General features: G+C 52.4%; 1 protein-coding gene across 1 annotated transcript in view; it reads left to right on the top strand.

The window, feature by feature from the left end:
- Window positions 1-13,494, top strand: part of FAM20A (FAM20A golgi associated secretory pathway pseudokinase) — a 58,030-nt gene extending 44,536 nt beyond the window's left edge. Inside the window, exons 2-11 of the mRNA XM_056127222.1 lie at window positions 1,682-1,866; window positions 2,615-2,665; window positions 4,479-4,557; window positions 7,281-7,373; window positions 8,319-8,434; window positions 8,860-9,040; window positions 9,731-9,840; window positions 10,510-10,591; window positions 11,510-11,569; window positions 12,904-13,494. Coding sequence (XP_055983197.1) covers window positions 1,682-1,866; window positions 2,615-2,665; window positions 4,479-4,557; window positions 7,281-7,373; window positions 8,319-8,434; window positions 8,860-9,040; window positions 9,731-9,840; window positions 10,510-10,591; window positions 11,510-11,569; window positions 12,904-13,153 — 1,207 coding nt within the window. The 3' untranslated portion in view covers window positions 13,154-13,494. The remainder of the gene's footprint in view (window positions 1-1,681; window positions 1,867-2,614; window positions 2,666-4,478; window positions 4,558-7,280; window positions 7,374-8,318; window positions 8,435-8,859; window positions 9,041-9,730; window positions 9,841-10,509; window positions 10,592-11,509; window positions 11,570-12,903) is intronic.
- The last annotated feature ends 3,407 nt before the right edge of the window (window positions 13,495-16,901 follow it).

The raw sequence follows: 16,901 nt of genomic DNA, 5'->3' as shown, positions 1-16,901 counted from the left end.
AGGGAAACTGGGGACACTGGTGGTGGGAAATGTACACTTGTACACTGGTGGAGGGTTGAGTGTTGGAACACTGGAACCCAATCATGAGCAGCTTTGTAATGGGCTATCTCATAGTGATTCAATAAAAATCTAAAATTAAAAAAATAAGATAAATAGGCAGAGGAGGCACTCCATCACTTTAAAGATCAAATTTATTTTTGAAGAAAACGTTGCTTGGTCACCTCAGATGACACATCCGAGATGGAAACACCTCCAAGATGGAAACCCAGTCGCTGAACACCAACTGCAAAAGAACCTTAAGTGCAGTTCCCGGCCATTTTTCCTGGGGCTCATTTTGTCCCCAACCCAGGCATGCCCTCTGCTTCTCCCTTCAACCAAACACCACCTCGTCATCATCCCGATCCAGAAGCCCACCTGGCTGCCACCCGCATCTTCCCACCCCGAAATGTTGCAGTGTTGCCGTCTAAACTCCAAGTTCGTTCATTGATTGATCTGCCTTCTCTTTTGCCCTTTTAGTCATCTCCCGTGTACACAGCTTGTCTCCCAAACTAAACCTGAGTCTCTCGCCCCCTAGGACTTCGTGGAGTTTGACATTTTTCTTTCTTCCCTGGGGAGAGAAGCCTCCTAAGCAAGACAACCATCGAGAGCTGATTCATTCTCCTCAGTCCTTTTGCTAAACACGCCTCCCTTCCCTGGTCATCCTTGCCAGTGACCTTCTTTCTTTCTGTCTCTCCTGGCTCCTTAGGTCAGAAAATATTGGGGAAAAAAAATAAGATGCAGACATTTTCACGACCAAGTTCATAAAGAGGTCTAGGACCACTGCCTAAGATGCAGATTGCAGAGGGTGGCTCTTAAACATTACTGCATTTGGTCAGGGGTGGGGGGTGGAGGGTATTCCCAGGTTGTGCCAGGAGACCCCAGGGATCACTCCTGGCAGTGCTCAGCCTGGCTGTATGGGCCTTATGGTTTTTATGCTTGGGCAAGGTGAGGGGCGTAGCTCCACTGGAAGGTCTTTGGGGGCCACATGGGTCACATCGAACAGTGTTCAAGGGACCAAGCAATGCTGAAGATGGAACTTGGGACCGAGTGCCCATCTGGTATGCACCCCAAACAATTCCAACCATCTCACCAGCCCCTCACCGTTACTCTTCACCCTCTACCCCAGCCTTTCATGAGCCTTGTCCCCATTTGTCACCTGTTCTTGTGAAGTGGATGAAAGAATGAACAAAGGGGCTGGAGCAATAGCACAGTGGGTAGGGTGTTTACCTTGCACACGGCTGATCTGGGTTCAATTCCCAGCATCCTATATGGACCTCTGAGCACTGCCAAGAGTAATTCCTGAGTGTATGAGCCAGGAGTAACCCCTGTGCATCACCGGGTGTGACGCAAAAAGCAAACAAAAAAAAAGAACAGAAAAATCCAGGTATGGTGGGTCTTGGCCATTAAAAACCCAAAACTGGGCCGGAGCAACAGTACAGCAGGTAGGGCATTTGCCTTGCATGTGGCCTACCCAGGTTCGATCCCCAGCATCCCATAGGGTCCCTTGAGCACCACCAAGAGTAATTCCTAAGTGCAGAGCCAGGAGTAACCCCTGAGCATTGCTGGGTGTGACCCAAGAAGCCAAAAAATTAAAACCAAAAATACAAAAAACAAAAACCCAGAACTCCTCTGGTTCTTTTAGACGACACAAGATCTACAAGGAGCAAATGAACCTCACTTCCCTGGACCCTCCGCTGCAGCTCCGGACCGGGGCCAGCTGGCTCCAGTTCCACCTGGGAATCAACCGTCATGGGCTATACCCCCGGTCAAGTACTGTGGTCAGCCAACTCCTCCACGACATGAAGCAGTTTCCCACCATCAGCGCTGGTGAGGTTCAGGGGTGCCGGCGGGGAGGGGGTAGGGGAGCTCCCTCTGAGCCAAGCATCTGTGTTCAGGCTCCAGGGTGAAAAGTTGAAATGGCAACTCTCGCCTGGGGAGCCCAAATGATCCTTTTCCCTCTGAAAGCTATTCGGCCCCCCTGAGGGTCCTCTCATCCCGAGCCCCGGGAAGGAGCAAGGGGAGCTCTTGCTCCACTTAAGCAATGAAGGCCTCTGCCAGCAAGTGGATCTTCTCACACCCACTTTGCAGATGGAAAAACTGAGCCTTTTGGCTGGGACTCCAGCCCAAGTCAGCTCTATGTGCTCCTGAGCTCAGTACATCCCATGCCCGGGGCTGTTGGAGATAAATTTGAGCAGGAGGGACCAGAGTGATAGCACAGCGGGGAGGGCATTTGCCTTGCATGCAGCCGACCCGGGTTCAATTCCCAGCATCCCATCTGGTCCCCTGAGCACCGCCAGGAGTAATTCCCGAGTGAGTGCAGAGCCAGGAGCAACCCCTGAGTTTCGCCGGGTGTAACCCAAAAAGTCAAAAAACATAAATAAATTTGGGAGCTTGTGGCCATGGGTGTGAGAAGGAAGGTAGGGACCACAGCCAGGCGTAGCACTGGGGTCTCCCCTGTGGAAGGCCCCAGTCCAGGCTGCCTCAGTTTCCCTGAGGGTGCCTGCAAGCGTGGGCCCCCATGCGACCAGCGTTCCAGAGACACGCTGCTTGACTGACCACCTCTGCTCCCTTCCAGACTACAGTCAGGACGAGAAGGCGCTGCTGGGAGCATGTGACTGCAGCCAGAGTAAGTGGCCCAGCCACCCCCCCCCGCACCCCCCCCCTCCCGCCACAGCCCCAGATGTGCCGAGCATCCAAGTGTCCCCCTGTGCAGTGCCCTGCTGCTCCCTCTTCACCCAGCCACCCACCAGGAGCTCATGTGACATACAGGTTCTCTTTCCACAGAGTCAGGAATTGGACCCCTTCCCCACCCTCCCCCCAAATAGAAAAGATACAGAATTTCTGTGCCCACTCTGCTTTTCGAATCAGAATCTGGATTTTTGACCTCAGGGATGGGAGAGCTCTACCATATGTCAGGGACAGTGGTCCTGGCTTGAGGCTCTGCACCAGCTATCAATAGTCCCCCGGGGGGCTCTGGATCCTATTTGAGGCATGGGCGAGGCATGGCACTGGATGGCACCCACGGGGCTGGAATGATAGCACAGTGGGTGGGGCGTTTGCCAGGTTACATTCCCAGCATCCCATAGGGTCCCCTGAGCACCGCCAGGAGTAATTCCTGAGGGCAGAGCCAGGAGTAACCCCTGTGCATCACCGGGTGTGTGACCCAAAAAAAAGCAAAAATTAATAAATAAAATAAAATGGCACCCACCCAGGGCTCAGCCTCTCTGGGGTAAATGATGGGCAGAAGCAAAATGACGGTGTGGGAACACAGAGCTCCCCCCAATGCTGGGATGAATTGGGGAGAATGCAGGGATGAATTTGGTGGCCAGCCACCAAATGCCCATGGCCAGGGGTAGTCACTGCTCCATTGACCTTGATATGCTGAACATACATCAGAAATGCCGCAGGGTGTCTGGATGCTGTCAAGTTCAAATGACGGAGTTTTTAGGGCTGAAAGCTCTGTTTTCCATTACTTAAGCCCATGCTGGTTTATGAAACTCTAGGTGAGGGATATTTGCCTGCCTGATCAGGCTCCCAAGAAAGGAGGTGAGTGTCTGGGGCTCTGGGCTGCCACTCGGCAGCTCCCGTGTCAACTTCGCCAGGTTGTTCCCATCCCTGACAGAGAGAATCCTCCAGGCTTCCCTCAGTCTGCTCCCAGCTCTGCTGAGCCAGGGGACGCCCAGCCTGCAGGCCATCTCGGGCCTCCAACATCAGAGGGTCTGACTTTGGTCCGTGATGGGACAGAAATAGTTACACATGCATCTTGTTGGCTGCCCATGACCTGTCGGCGCATGAATCTCTGTCACTGTATCACTGTCATCCTGTTGTTCGTCAATTTACTCGAGCAGGAGCCAGTAACATCTCATTCATCCCAGCCCTGAGATTTTAGCAGCCTCTCCTTACTCGTCTTTTCCAATGCTGCCATATTAGAGACTCTTTCAGGGTAAAGGAATGAGGACCATCATTGTTATTGTTTTGGGCATATCAAATACACCATGGGGAGCTTGCCAGGCTCTGCTGTCAGGCTCATGAGTGATGTCAGAAATATCCCAATGGCCTTGGGCAGAAAAAGGTCCCTCCCATGCACACACACACCCCCACTGCCAACTCCCTCTGCCACTATCCCCAAGCTAGTGGAATGTGGGACTGAGGCAGGACAGTGTCAGAATCTGTAAAGGAAATACAAGAAGCCTAAAGAAATACATCTAGTTTGGAAAATGGCAGACCATTTTGGGGATGCTGCAGTGCTTGTCTGGAAAAACCTACATTATTTGCCCATTTCCCAGCAAGGAAAAAAAAAACAACAACAACAAAAAAACAAGACTGTCTCAAGTCCCTGCCTCCCCATCATGGCCTGATGTGAAGGGTTTTTGTTGAGTGAGCAGACAGGTGCAGCCTACCCGGGGACATATGGCTGAACCCCTCTTATCCCCTGACAGTTGTGAAGCCCAGTGGGGTCCACCTGAAGCTGGTCCTGAGGTTCTCGGACTTTGGGAAGGCCATGTTCAAACCCATGAGGTAAGTGACCACCTTCCTCCTCCCTCCACCCAAGGAGTAAAAAAATCCCCTGATCCCCCCAACTCCTGATTCCCACCCCATAAAAAAGTCCAAAAATATTCAAGCCATTTATTTCAGGGAATATCTTTGGGACAAATTGCCCAATCCGGGGCTGAAGATACAATATACCAGTTAGGGCATTTGCCTTGTATGTAGCTGACCTAGGTTCGATCCCCAGCATCCTGTATGGTCCCCCAAGCACCATAAGGAGTGATTGCTGAGTGTAGAGTAAGTTCTGAGCATTGCTAGATGTGGCCCAAAAGTCATTTATATACATGTATATGTCACTGTCACTGTCACTGTCCTCCTGTTTTTCATTGATTTGCTCAAGCGGGCACCAGTAACATCTCACAACAAATTGTGAGACTAGTTGTTACTGTTTTTGGCATATCTAATACATGACAGGGAGCTTGCCAGGCTTTGCTGTGCGGGCGAGATACTCTTGGTAGCTTTCTGGGCTCTCCAAGAGGGTTTGTAAAGAAATCGAAACCATGTCAGCTGTGTGCAAGGCAAACACCCTACCCGCTGTGCTATTGCTCCAGCCCACATGTATATGTATATACATAAATTGCCCAAGTCTATAGCTATAGAGGGTAAAGATAATCAGAAACGGAAAGAGCTAGAATTAAGCAGATATGTCACACCCTGCATGGTTGTCTCTGGGTCGTTAATAAGTCTCTGAGCCAGGTCATTGGTGGTAGTGTCCACTTCAATAACTGCTCGCACCCAGAGAGGCCAGCAACTCCCATCTCCTGGCTATGGTCAGTGGAGCTAAGTTCAGGCCCAGGTGGCTGCGTTACTGAATGGATCCACATTCTCCCACTATAATTGATACCAGAATCCAGACATTCACTGATCTTCCTGGCTTCTATTGGTCGGGATGGCAAAAGTAGACAGTGAAGCAATGCTAGTAAGAAGTCAGTGACACCTCTGGATTCCTTCCTACTTTATTCATAACAGCGAGTGGATGCCTTTAAAGCTTGTTCTACCACATCCGAGAGATAGGACAGTAAGTGAGGCACTTATCTGGCATGCGGGTGTGGTGGCCGCCACCCAGGTTCAAATCCCTGGCCCCACATAAGGTCCCCTCAGCACCACCAGGGGTCACTTCTGAGTACAGAGCCAGAAATAGCACTTGGTGTTGAGATATTAAATGTAATAATAACTCATCGTGAAATACTTTATCAGTAAATCAGTAAATCAGTAAAGGCCCTCCCGTTGATCGTCGATTTGCTCGAGCGGGCCCAGTAACGTCTCCATTGGAGACTTTGTTGTTACTGTGTCTGGCATATCGAATACTCTCGGTAGCTTGCCGGGCTCTCCGAGAGGGGCGGAGGAATCGAACTCGGGTGGGCCATGTTGGCCGCTTGTAAGGCGAACGCCCTACCCGCTGTGCTATTGCTCCAGCCCCCTAGCGTCCGGGCGGGCGCCTCGCCTCCCCGCCCCCTGCCTCAGCCTTTCCCGCCGCTCCGGCGCCGAGCCCGGGACCCGCCGCCGGCCGGGACCGCGCCCGAACCCCAGGGGACCGTTCCTGCCCCCGGCAGGCAGCCGGCCGGGCGCGGGGCGCGGGCGGGGAGGGGCGTCCGCGGGCGGCGAGCGGGGGGCGGCCCGCGCGGCGCGGGCTCTCCCCATGGTGCGGCGGGCTCCGGGATGTCGAAGACGCTGAAGAAGAAATACTTTATAAAAATTATTTTTAATCTAGTTGATTAAGGAACCTAAGTAAAAATAGTAACCAAGGTAAGACACAAAACAAGAAATGTTAAGATGCCTAGAAAAAACATATTAATTATGTGATGACTATAATTAACTGGATTGAAGGTATATTAAGCCCTTCGCCCTCCTGCCCACATGCCTGGGTCTCTGCCTTCATGTCAGGGTGCCCCCTGCCAGCTGCATTCTCATGGAAGCCGAGGTACAGAAGCAAAACAGAGCACAGAGCGCTTAACAGACATTGCTACATTTGAATCATCCTTGTTATCTATGGTCAGATGTCTGGGCATTTATGTCCATGGCCTTGAGGTCTGGCACAGGAGCGATAGCACAACAGGTAGGGCGTTTGCCCTGCACACAGCCGACCCAGATTTGATTCCTCCATCCTTCTTGGAGAGCCCGGCAACCTACTGAGAGTATCTCGCCTGCATGGCAGAGCCTGGCAAGCTCCCTGTGGCATATTCAATATGCTAAAAACAGTACTAACAAGTGTCACAATGGAGACACTACTGGTGTCTGCTCAAACAAATTGATGAACAATGGGAGGATGGTGCGACAATGCAATAGATTGTAAACTCACGACCCTGAGGCATGACATGGTTTTCCCAAATGGAGTCACGGTGATTCTGTTTCTTTCAGGAGGAAGGGCATCTCTTGGGCATGAGTCCTCTCTCATGCCCACCCCTCTCTTTATCCTTGGGCATCTGGAGCTCTGCCATCCCGGGTGCTGCCTGCAAGTGCCCTCCCCCTGCTTACAACCACTGAGGAACGTCCCATTGGGTGTTTCCATCTGCTGCTGTCACCAGAGTTGTCTTCACAAGACACTCGTGGTGCCCACTTTGCAGGCCTCCTGCCTGGGGAGCCACTTTGAGCTCAAAGCGTGTTTTCCTTTCTCTCCGGCTGTGCTTAGCAGCTCTCCTCCCATTCTCCTGTTGGGGCCTGGGTCCCGGGCCTGATTCCTTCCATCCTTCCAGACAGCAGCGAGATGAGGAGACACCCGAGGATTTCTTCTATTTCATCGACTTCCAGAGACACAACGCCGAGATAGCGGCTTTCCACCTGGACAGGTAGGTCGGGCACACCACCTGCCGCAGCTCTTGGCCCTCGGTCACTCCTGGAGGTGTGGGGAGCTCAGAATGGGCCAGTGCTATCCTTTAGGTCACCTTTGGCCCCTGCCCCAGAAGTCTCAAAAGGAATAGCTAAGAAGAAAAGGAAGGGTCTAAGAGATAGTACCGCGAGTAACTTGCATTTGCCAACCAAGTTCAAACCCCAGCACCAAATAGGGTAATCAGAGAACTGCCAGGAGTGATCCCTGAGCACAAAGCCAAGAGTAAGCCATGAGCCCTGTTAGGTATGCGACCCCCCCCCACACACACACAAAAAAAAATAAAACGAAATATAAGATATTAAATCTCGGGGCTGGAGCGACAGCATAGCGGGTAGGGAGTTTGTCTTGCATTTGGCTGACCCAGGTTCAATTCCCAGCATCCCATATGGTCCCTTGAGCACCACCAGGACTAATTCCTAAGTGCAGAGCCAGGAGTAACCCCTGTGCATCATTGGATATGACCCAAAAAGGAAAGAAAGAAAGAAGGAAGGAAGGAAGGAAGGAAGGAAGGAAGGAAGGAAGGAAGGGAGAGAGAGAGAGAATATTAAATCTCCTTCCTCCTATTGCCCAGCCATTTTTTCTCGGGGTGTAGGATATGGCGGGGAGAATAGGGAGCAGCTAGGAACTTTCCAGAAACACACAATCCTGGCCTCCCCCTGGGCCCCGCAAAACCAGATTCTGCACTTCAACTGGACCCCAGGCAGCTCAGGCTCATGGACGTTTGTTGCTCTGACCGGAAGCCAGTTCAGAGGGCAGGGACGTTTGCTCTGGGCATCCCCTTTTCCAGCCTTTCTGATAAGAGGTTGCCCTTCAGAGACCCCCTCCATCGTGGCCAAGTCAGGACAAGCCTCCCACACCCCAACCTCCTCGCCTCCCCCTCTAAGCCAGGTTCCCTCTCTCGCAGGATCCTGGACTTCCGGCGGGTGCCGCCTACAGTGGGGAGGCTCGTGAATGTCACCAAGGAGATCCTTGAGGTCACCAAGAATGAAATCCTGCAGAGCGTTTTCTTTGTCTCTCCAGGTAGAGCCCCAGCCAGGGAAGCCTTTTGGGCTTGGGTCATGGGGGGCTTCTCCCCGTGAAGGTATTCCTTGCTGGGATCATGCACAGTGTATAGGATGGACCCCTTACCTCACCCCCAGTCCTCCTGCACACATCGCAGGAGGATGAATCAGGGCAAGGGGTGGAAGGCAGATGAGAGGCGCCTCCCTGGGGCCCCGATAGCGTCCAGTCAAATCGAGGACACTCAAGTCCCAGGGAGGCTTGCAGTGATGCCGGGACCCCCCACTTTAACTCACACGCTCCCTTCCCGTGGTAAGGGCTGGGACTTCTGTCCCTCTGCCTTCTCTCGAGCTGGAACCTCAGGATTGCCCTTCACTCGGCAGGGGGTTCTGGGGGGTCAACCTCGCAAGCCTTCTCTTCCTCCTCTCTCCTCCCTCACCCTCCAGCCAGCAATGTCTGCTTCTTCGCCAAGTGTCCGTACATGTGCAAGACCGAGTACGCCGTGTGCGGCAACCCCCACCTGCTGGAGGGCTCCCTCTCGGCCTTCCTGCCATCCCTCAACCTGGCGCCCCGGCTGGCTATGCCCAACCCCTGGATCCGCTCCTACTCGCTGGCAGGGAAGGAGGAGTAAGTTGGCACCGTAGCCCCAAGGGCCAAGGCCAATGCCTGCCTGGCTCCCGAACCTCCCTCCCGGCTACCTTGGTCCTTCTTTGCTTCATCTCAGAGTGCACCCAACTGGCCGGGTCTCTTCTCTCCCCAGTTAGAAAGAGCCTGGGGTGCCCCCGCCCTCTCACTGGGGCTGCACAAATACGACTCTGGCTGGCCTTTCCAGCAGCCGCCCAGCCCCAAATGGAGCCAGGTCAGGAAAAAACAGGCAAAGAGCCCATGGGCAGGATGCTTGGTCCCCAAAACAGTCTCTGCAGGGTGCCCCAGGGCCTAGCCTACTCCTGGACCCAGAGTGGGCACCCACTGAACCCCGCTGGATAAAGAAATGCTTCATCCATGAGTGCCCCCAGTCCTGGTGAGAAGGAACCAGATTAGGTATCACAGCCACCACGAGAGCACCCCCACAGAGTGGGTGCTCCAGGGAACAAGCTCTGGAAGGATCTAGAACCTTCTAGGAAGATCCAGCGCCTTCTCACAGTGCATACTCTACAGCCCTGCCTCCCCCACACCACTTCGGGCCATTGTCCAGGCTCCTTCTGGGACCGGATTAGAGAGAAGCAGGTGGGGTGGGGGACAAGAGCCATGTGTCAAGGACCCCCAACACCCTGCCATCTTGGCTCTTCCAGCCCCAGGATTTGTTCTCCCCCTCAGGTGGGAGGTTAATCCGCTGTATTGCGACACCGTGCGACAGGTGTACCCATACAACAGCAGTCACCGGCTACTGCACATCATCGACATGGCCATCTTCGACTTCCTGATCGGTAAGTCACTGGTCACTGTTGCTAACCTCAGAGGGCAGCCCAGTGCGCCCAGGGGACAGAAGTCAACATGCTCCCCTCGCTGGAGAAGCCATCTTGTCCCTGGGGACACACAACCTGGTCCACAAGGGGCCAGGGACCTGAGGCAGGGGGAGGGGCAAGGGAGGGCAAGGGGAAGGGGAGGGTAAGGGGAGGGGGAGGGCGAAGGGGGGGAGAGGAAGGGGAGGCGGGATGGGGGGAGGATGGGGAACGCCCCTAGGGAGAAGTTTCTGACTGGGAAAAGCAGACAGCTCTGAAGGGGGTCTTCACACACACACACACACACACACACACACACACACACACACACACTTTGAGCTGGTGTTCCAGGGCACGCATCTCAATGCTGGTGCCCCTGGGACAGTTTATACTGTCTGTGGTGTTGGATCCCAGCTGGGGATTGTGGGCTGAGGGCTGAGAGGGGGTCAGATTCCAGCCCAGGCTGGCGAAAACTGCAGGCCTGAATCTGGGGCTGTTTGCTTGTTCAGCTTCTCCCTCTGCGCAGCAGGTCACATTAGCCCCGGGGAAGCGGCAGCTTGTGGGCCCCGGGCTCAGACTCAGCCTCTCATGACGTCAGGTGGCTCTGGGCCCTGGCCTTTTGGCCCTTGCCCCAGTGTCACCCCTTCTTCACAGGAAATATGGACCGTCACCACTATGAGATGTTCACCAAATTTGGGGATGACGGGTTCCTCATCCATCTCGACAATGCCAGAGGGTAAGTGACCCAGCCACACTGCCGCGCAGCTGCTGGGGGGAGAGGCGCAGAGCCAGCGGCCTTGGTCATCCCATTCTGTCCCCTTTTGCCTGACTTACTCTGTTGCCTTTCTCTCTCACTCTCAGCTAAGTACCATTTGATTCTCCTCCAGCCCAGAACTGGTGGAGATCAAGGGCTTTTCATAAATGACTTTGGTTTGCTCCTAGAGGCAGAACCCCAGTTCACTATTATTGGAAGATGGAAGATGATGGATAGAAGGATGGATGGATGGATGGATGGATGGATGGATGGATGGATGAGATGGATGGATGAATGGAAGAACAGATGGGTGGGTGGGTGGGTGGGTTGGTGGATGAATGGATGGATGGATAGATGGATCAATGGGTGGGTGGATGGATGGATGGATGGATGGATGGATGGATGAGATGGATGATGGATGAATGGAATGACAGATGGGTGAGTGGGTTGGTGGATGAATGGATGGATGGATAGATGGATCAATGGGTGGGTGGATGGATCGACGGATGGATGGATGGATGGATGGATGGATGGATGGATGGATGGATGGATGGATGGATCAATGGATGGATGGATAGATGGATGGATCGATGTATAGATGGATCAACATATAGATGGATCAATGGATGGGTGGATGGGATAGATGGATGGGTGGATGGATGGATAGATGGGTGGGGGTGGGTGGGTCAGTGGGATGGAGGAATGGGTAAGCGAATGGCTGGGTGGATGAATGGAAAATCCTGACATCTTTGAACAAACACTTCTGTGACCTGAGGACAGTCTGGAGATGCAATGGCAAAACCAAACACATTTCACCCTCACGGTGATGTCAAGAGGCAGCAAGAAAGCCTTAGGAAAGAAGCTGCCACTGGCCACCGTGAAAACTGTTTCTCCTCCTAGGTTTGGTCGACACTCCCACGACGAGCTCTCCATCCTTTCGCCACTCTCGCAGTGCTGCAGGTAAGCTAGGGGTTGGGGTCAAGGATGGGTCACACTTGGGACACATCATCCTGCCAACTAAGCTCTCACTGGGAGACAGGACCTAGTGCTACTCCAGGATGCTCCCAGGAAGATGTAACCATCTGCAGCACAGTGAATTACAGTCACCTTGGAAACCTTCCAATTGCCAGCTTGAACCTTTCATTCACCCACTTTTGCAGAGCCTGAGTCTTTGATATAACTCATCAGACCTCTGCTTCAACTGACATACAAAAGCTCATAAATATTACGAGTTGCTCATCCTTTCAGCAACAAAGTTAAGTCCCCATAAACTCTCATCAGCTGCAGAAGAAGTACTAAGACCTTTGCCTGGCCACCATTTCTCAGAAGAATCTCAAACCTAATGCCATACACTACCAGTCTTCTGGCCAGACTTGACCCACTGCCCACTGGTGATGCCCAGAATCAACTAGACATGTTGTTCAGATGCTGAAAACAAAACCTTATTTTCAGCTGGAAAACCTGAGCAGAGCATAAGTTGTCTTTCACCCACTTCCTGGTTGACTTCCATGGGAAGGGGGGTGGGGGCGCAGGGGAGAGAGGAAGGGAGGAGGAGGAGGAGGAGGAGGATTATTGTGACAAAAACCAGGCAATTAGGCTGGAGTGATAGCACAGCGGGTAGAGTGTTTGCTTTGCATGCAGCCAACCCGGGTTTGATCTTCAGCATCCCATAGGTCCCCTGAGCACTGCCAGGAGTAATTCCTGAGAGCAGAGCCAGGAGTAACCCCTGAGCATTGCTGGGTGTGACCCAAAAAGAAAAAAGATGAATTTAAAAAAAAAAACAGGCAGTTAATCTAGTCCAAATCAGACTCCCACTTAAAGAGAAATCAAAATTCCCAAGTCGATTAGCCCACCCCAGTCTCCCACTCTGGCTTTAGAATCTGTCAGAGAAATGATCATCAAGTTGACAAGAATCAAGCCAGAGGCTGACAGTATGCAGAGCCAGAGCCCAGCATGCAGCATCATTTCACCAACTAGAAATGTCTCAGCAGCTTTCTATCTCCTGGGAAGGCCCTTGGGTCGCCCCTGTTCTGTCTGCCAGGGCTCCGTCAGAGGAAATGCATGCGGGCTGGGCCGGGCTTGGTACAGGGCGTTTGAATGACGTGGATCTGCAAGCCCCTGATCCCAAGGCAAGCAGGCAAATGGATGACAAATCCTAGGGCGGCCTGACAATTCCCCTGGGAGGTGCCATAGCTAGGTCTCAGAACCTGGGCTTCCATTGGCCTCTGCCACGCGTTCAGGCCGGTTATGGCCTTTCGTTGTGTCAACCTGCTTCCTTAACGTTGTCCTTCCAGAATAAAGAAGAAGACACTGCAGCATCTAAGGCTGCTGTCCCAGGACGACTACCGGCTGAGCGATGTGATGCGGGAGTCCCTGCTGCAGGATCCGCTCAGCCCCGTCCTCACGGAGCCCCACCTGCTGGCCCTGGACCGCAGGCTCCAGATCATCCTCAAGACAGTGGACGGCTGTGTGGAGGACCACGGGGAACAGTGGGTCCTGGCCGACGACCCCGCAGAACAGTCGACCCCGGACATGACCAGCTAGGGGGGGCCGTGGCCCGTTTCAGCATGGAGCCAAGAGAAAGCGTGAGGGCACTCACGTGGCTTCCTCGCGACCATCTCTCCCCGATGGACGCTGGAAGCCAAGTCCTGAGCTCAGGACGCAGGTATGGCCCTGGAATTCTCTAACAGAGAAGCAGGAACCACTCTCCTCTTTGTCCTGTGGCACCCCTCCTTCTCCAGTGGACAGCCTTGGTGGCCTTCTCCCAGAAAGCAATGGCATCCTCCAGGCCACAGACATCCTAGGAACTCAATACAAGTCGGCTTGGGAGGTCTGGAAGCCCCCGGCCCCGGGAGGAGTATTAACTGTAACAATAAAAGGGCAGCGAGTGGAACCTGAACTGGCCTTGAGATTCGTACTTTCTCCCTCTGAGAGGGATTCCCAATCCAGACAAAACTTGGAGACCCTCAAACCGAGTCCCAGCCACTTTCACCTTTTCTTCTCCTGACACGAGATTTCAATCCCAAGATTGAAACTCAGGAAACCCTCAAACCGGGTCCCAACCATTTTCACCTTTTCTTCTCCTGAGACGAGGCCCTGAGGACTGTGTGAAAAGTCACCTCCGCCAGCCAGCCTCCGTTTCTCAGTAATATTAACACAGGAGGTAAAGGTAAAGGCCCTCCGGTTGATCGTCGATTTGCTCGAGCGGGCCCAGTAACGTCTCCATTGGAGACTTTGTTGTTACTGTGTCTGGCATATCGGATACTCTCGGTAGCTTGCCGGGCTCTCCGAGAGGGGCGGAGGAATCGAACTCGGGTCGGCCATGTTGGCCACTTGTAAGGCGAGCGCCCTACCGCTGTGCTATCGCTCCAGCCCTTTACCTTACCTTTTATTAACACAGGAGGGCCTTTACCTTTACCTTACCTTTTATTAACACAGGAGGTTCCAGGAAACAAGATGGTCCCAAACAGAACCTTCATATCTGCCTATCTTAAGGTTAAGATCCCATCGTGGACACTCACTTTAGCATCCAGAAAGAGAACTTGGAGGAAAGGAAAGGAAGGGTGGTCTCGAAGGTGGGACAGCTTGGAGGGAGCAAGCAGATGAGGGGCCAGGACCAAGACCCTCAGGGTATCCCATCAGACCCAAGGGTGTCCCCAGGGGCCCCAAGGAACAGGGAACTGACAAAGCAGACTCTAGCCTGGCTCTGTCCCTAGCTGCTAGCTCAGAGCATCTGTCTCTGTCTCAGAAGACTTGTGTGCTGTGTCCCCTCCTTTCACAGTGGGAGGCCCCCTGTACACCTTTCAGCGCATCACCCCCTGCTGTGAGCTGAAACCCTTTTATGGGGGCAGCCTTTCTTACTCTACTGTGACTGCAAACAGAACAGTCACCCTCTGGCACAGTCAGACAACCAATGGGGGAATGTGTCTGACTCGGACAAAGGCGAGGGCCCGGAGCCAGAGAATGAACACAGAGCAGAGGACAAGCACCGGGCCATGCAGGCATACCTCTGGGGCCCAACCCCTCCCACCACCTGCCCCCACAAACACCTCCAGGGGTCACTTCTATGCAGTCCCCCTGAGCAGTCTAGGTCTGGCCCAAATCCTCCCTAACCCCCACCCCAAGAAGAGGGGCTCAGAACCTTGGAGGGCAGTGGCTGACCCCAAGCGGGGACAAGGTCGAGAACTGAAGAAGTCATTCCCAGATTCTGCCACCTGTGCAGCGGCAGCCCCCAGGGTATTTCTTAAGACTCACCAAGACCACTCTCCTCCTCCCGTTTCAGAACCCAGCCGGGTCTCTGCCCCCCAGCCCACCCTCACCCCCCACACACAGCCAAGGCGGAGATCCACAGGACCCCCGCGGCAGCCTAGTCCAAAGGGCTTTTTTTCGCTGGAACACAAAAAACCCAACAGGATTTCAGCCGGTTTTTTGAAGTTTTATTTATGCGCTTTAAAAATTAAAAAAATAATCATAATAAAAAGATGGGCTCTTCAACCGAGGAGCCTGAACCTAAAGGCTTCTGGTTCTGAGGGGATGCTGCAGCAGCTCAGGTCAGGATCTCCTTTCGGAGGAGAGATGGGGTAATTACACCTAGAATGGAAAGACAAACATTCAGGCAAAGACCAAGGACACACTGCAGCACCTCAGAGAAAAGTCAAACCCAGTGTCTGCAAGACTGCCCTCCCTGCCACACAGGGGGGTGCCTGTTACACACTGAGCACAGACAGAATGGGGATGGGGACACAGAGAGCAAATCAATTCTCTTAAACACTCCATCCTTTCCCCGCTAACACTGTCATCACCATCACTGGTCAAGATGGCAAAAAAAGGCAAAATTTCACTTTTAGTACTCTGAGTCATCAAATTCTTCCAACCATGCTCATCTTGGACTCTGTGTGATTTTCCTTGACATCCAAATTCGCATCTCTAGGGCCAGGGAGATGGTTTGAATAGTAGCACACGTGCCAGGCCTGAGCACATATGGCTTGAGTTTAATCCTTTAGACCCAAAAGCCAACACTTCCGACCCCACCAGATGCAGCCCTGGTGTCCCCCAAGCAACAGACCATCAGGTCTACACTGCCGGAGAAGAGTGAGCCCTGTAAGAAAAGTTCTTAGATGGTTCAAAGGACCTAAGAGCGCAAGTATTGCACACAGGAGTAGACATCTAGGTTCGATCCCCAGCACCCTGGCACCAAGCTGTGTGATCCCAAAGCCAAAACAATTGTCTTCATGTAAACATTTCCATTACTACTGAGAGCTAATCTGTTCCGTTTCTGAGTGGGCAGTGGGAGAAAGGAGTTTTGGAGGAATTCAGCTTAACCTTCCTCAAACTCTGGGGGACAATTTGAGTTTGAAATCAAAATGGACTGCAGTTAATTCTCTTATTCACGTAACTTTTATGGTCTCTGAAGTCCCTACAAATCTACAGACATGGAACCATCTGCTCTCAGAGGAGAAAGTGGCTTTATTTGGTTGATTCATTAACATTAATCTCAGGGCCAACAATATCCTAACGTGAGTCAGGAAGAAGCTATTCACTATTCTTATATTCTCTGCAAGGCACACCACAGCTTTCTTATCCTTAGCATTATGCTATTAAGTTCTATTTTCAACTGTGAGATCATGAACAGAAAGCTCAAGTATGCAAAAAAGTGACACTAAACATCTGATTCAAAGGACAACCAAGGCAAAAAGGCAGAGTGTCGTTTCACTGGACCCAGACTGGGTACAAACCGCTTCTGTCCGTTCCCATCTGGGCATATCCAGCACCAGGCAAGAGCTCGGAGGACTGATTCAGGGGTCTAGAGTGAGAAAATCCCCAAATTTTACAAATTAGCATGAACAAGTTATCAAGATCACAAGGCTAACAGAGTGAAAGTGACAAAGATGGATTTAAAAAACAAGTCTCCACCTAGTGGTAACTTCTAGTCAAAAAGCTCATTAAGCTTTCTTGTCCAAACGCAGATAAAATGAAAAAATAACTCATTAGCGGTACTGGTTTTAGGCAGAATCAGGATGAAATCACAGCTTTGAATTCATACCAAGAAACAAATGTTAAGCTCAATACATGCACAATATAGAGCTCCATGTTTAAAAAAAAAAAAACAAGGGTCAAATGCGAGAGATTTAATAAGCAATCTCACATTAAATGACTTCTTCTGGTTTGAGCCCATCTAGAGACACACCGCCAGTGCTTAAAATAACTACTCAAAAGGATTCATTTGGCTCTTAAGAGTCTGAACATAAACTAGACATAGAACGATACAAAGCCAACTGACATCAGGGTGCAG

The sequence above is a fragment of the Sorex fumeus genome, unplaced genomic scaffold, assembly GCF_029834395.1.
Source record: "Sorex fumeus unplaced genomic scaffold, SorFum_2.1 ptg000063l, whole genome shotgun sequence".
NCBI lineage: Eukaryota > Metazoa > Chordata > Mammalia > Eulipotyphla > Soricidae > Sorex > Sorex fumeus.
The sequence above is the reverse complement of the archived record's forward strand: the minus strand, read 5'-3'. Positions and strand labels throughout refer to the sequence as shown.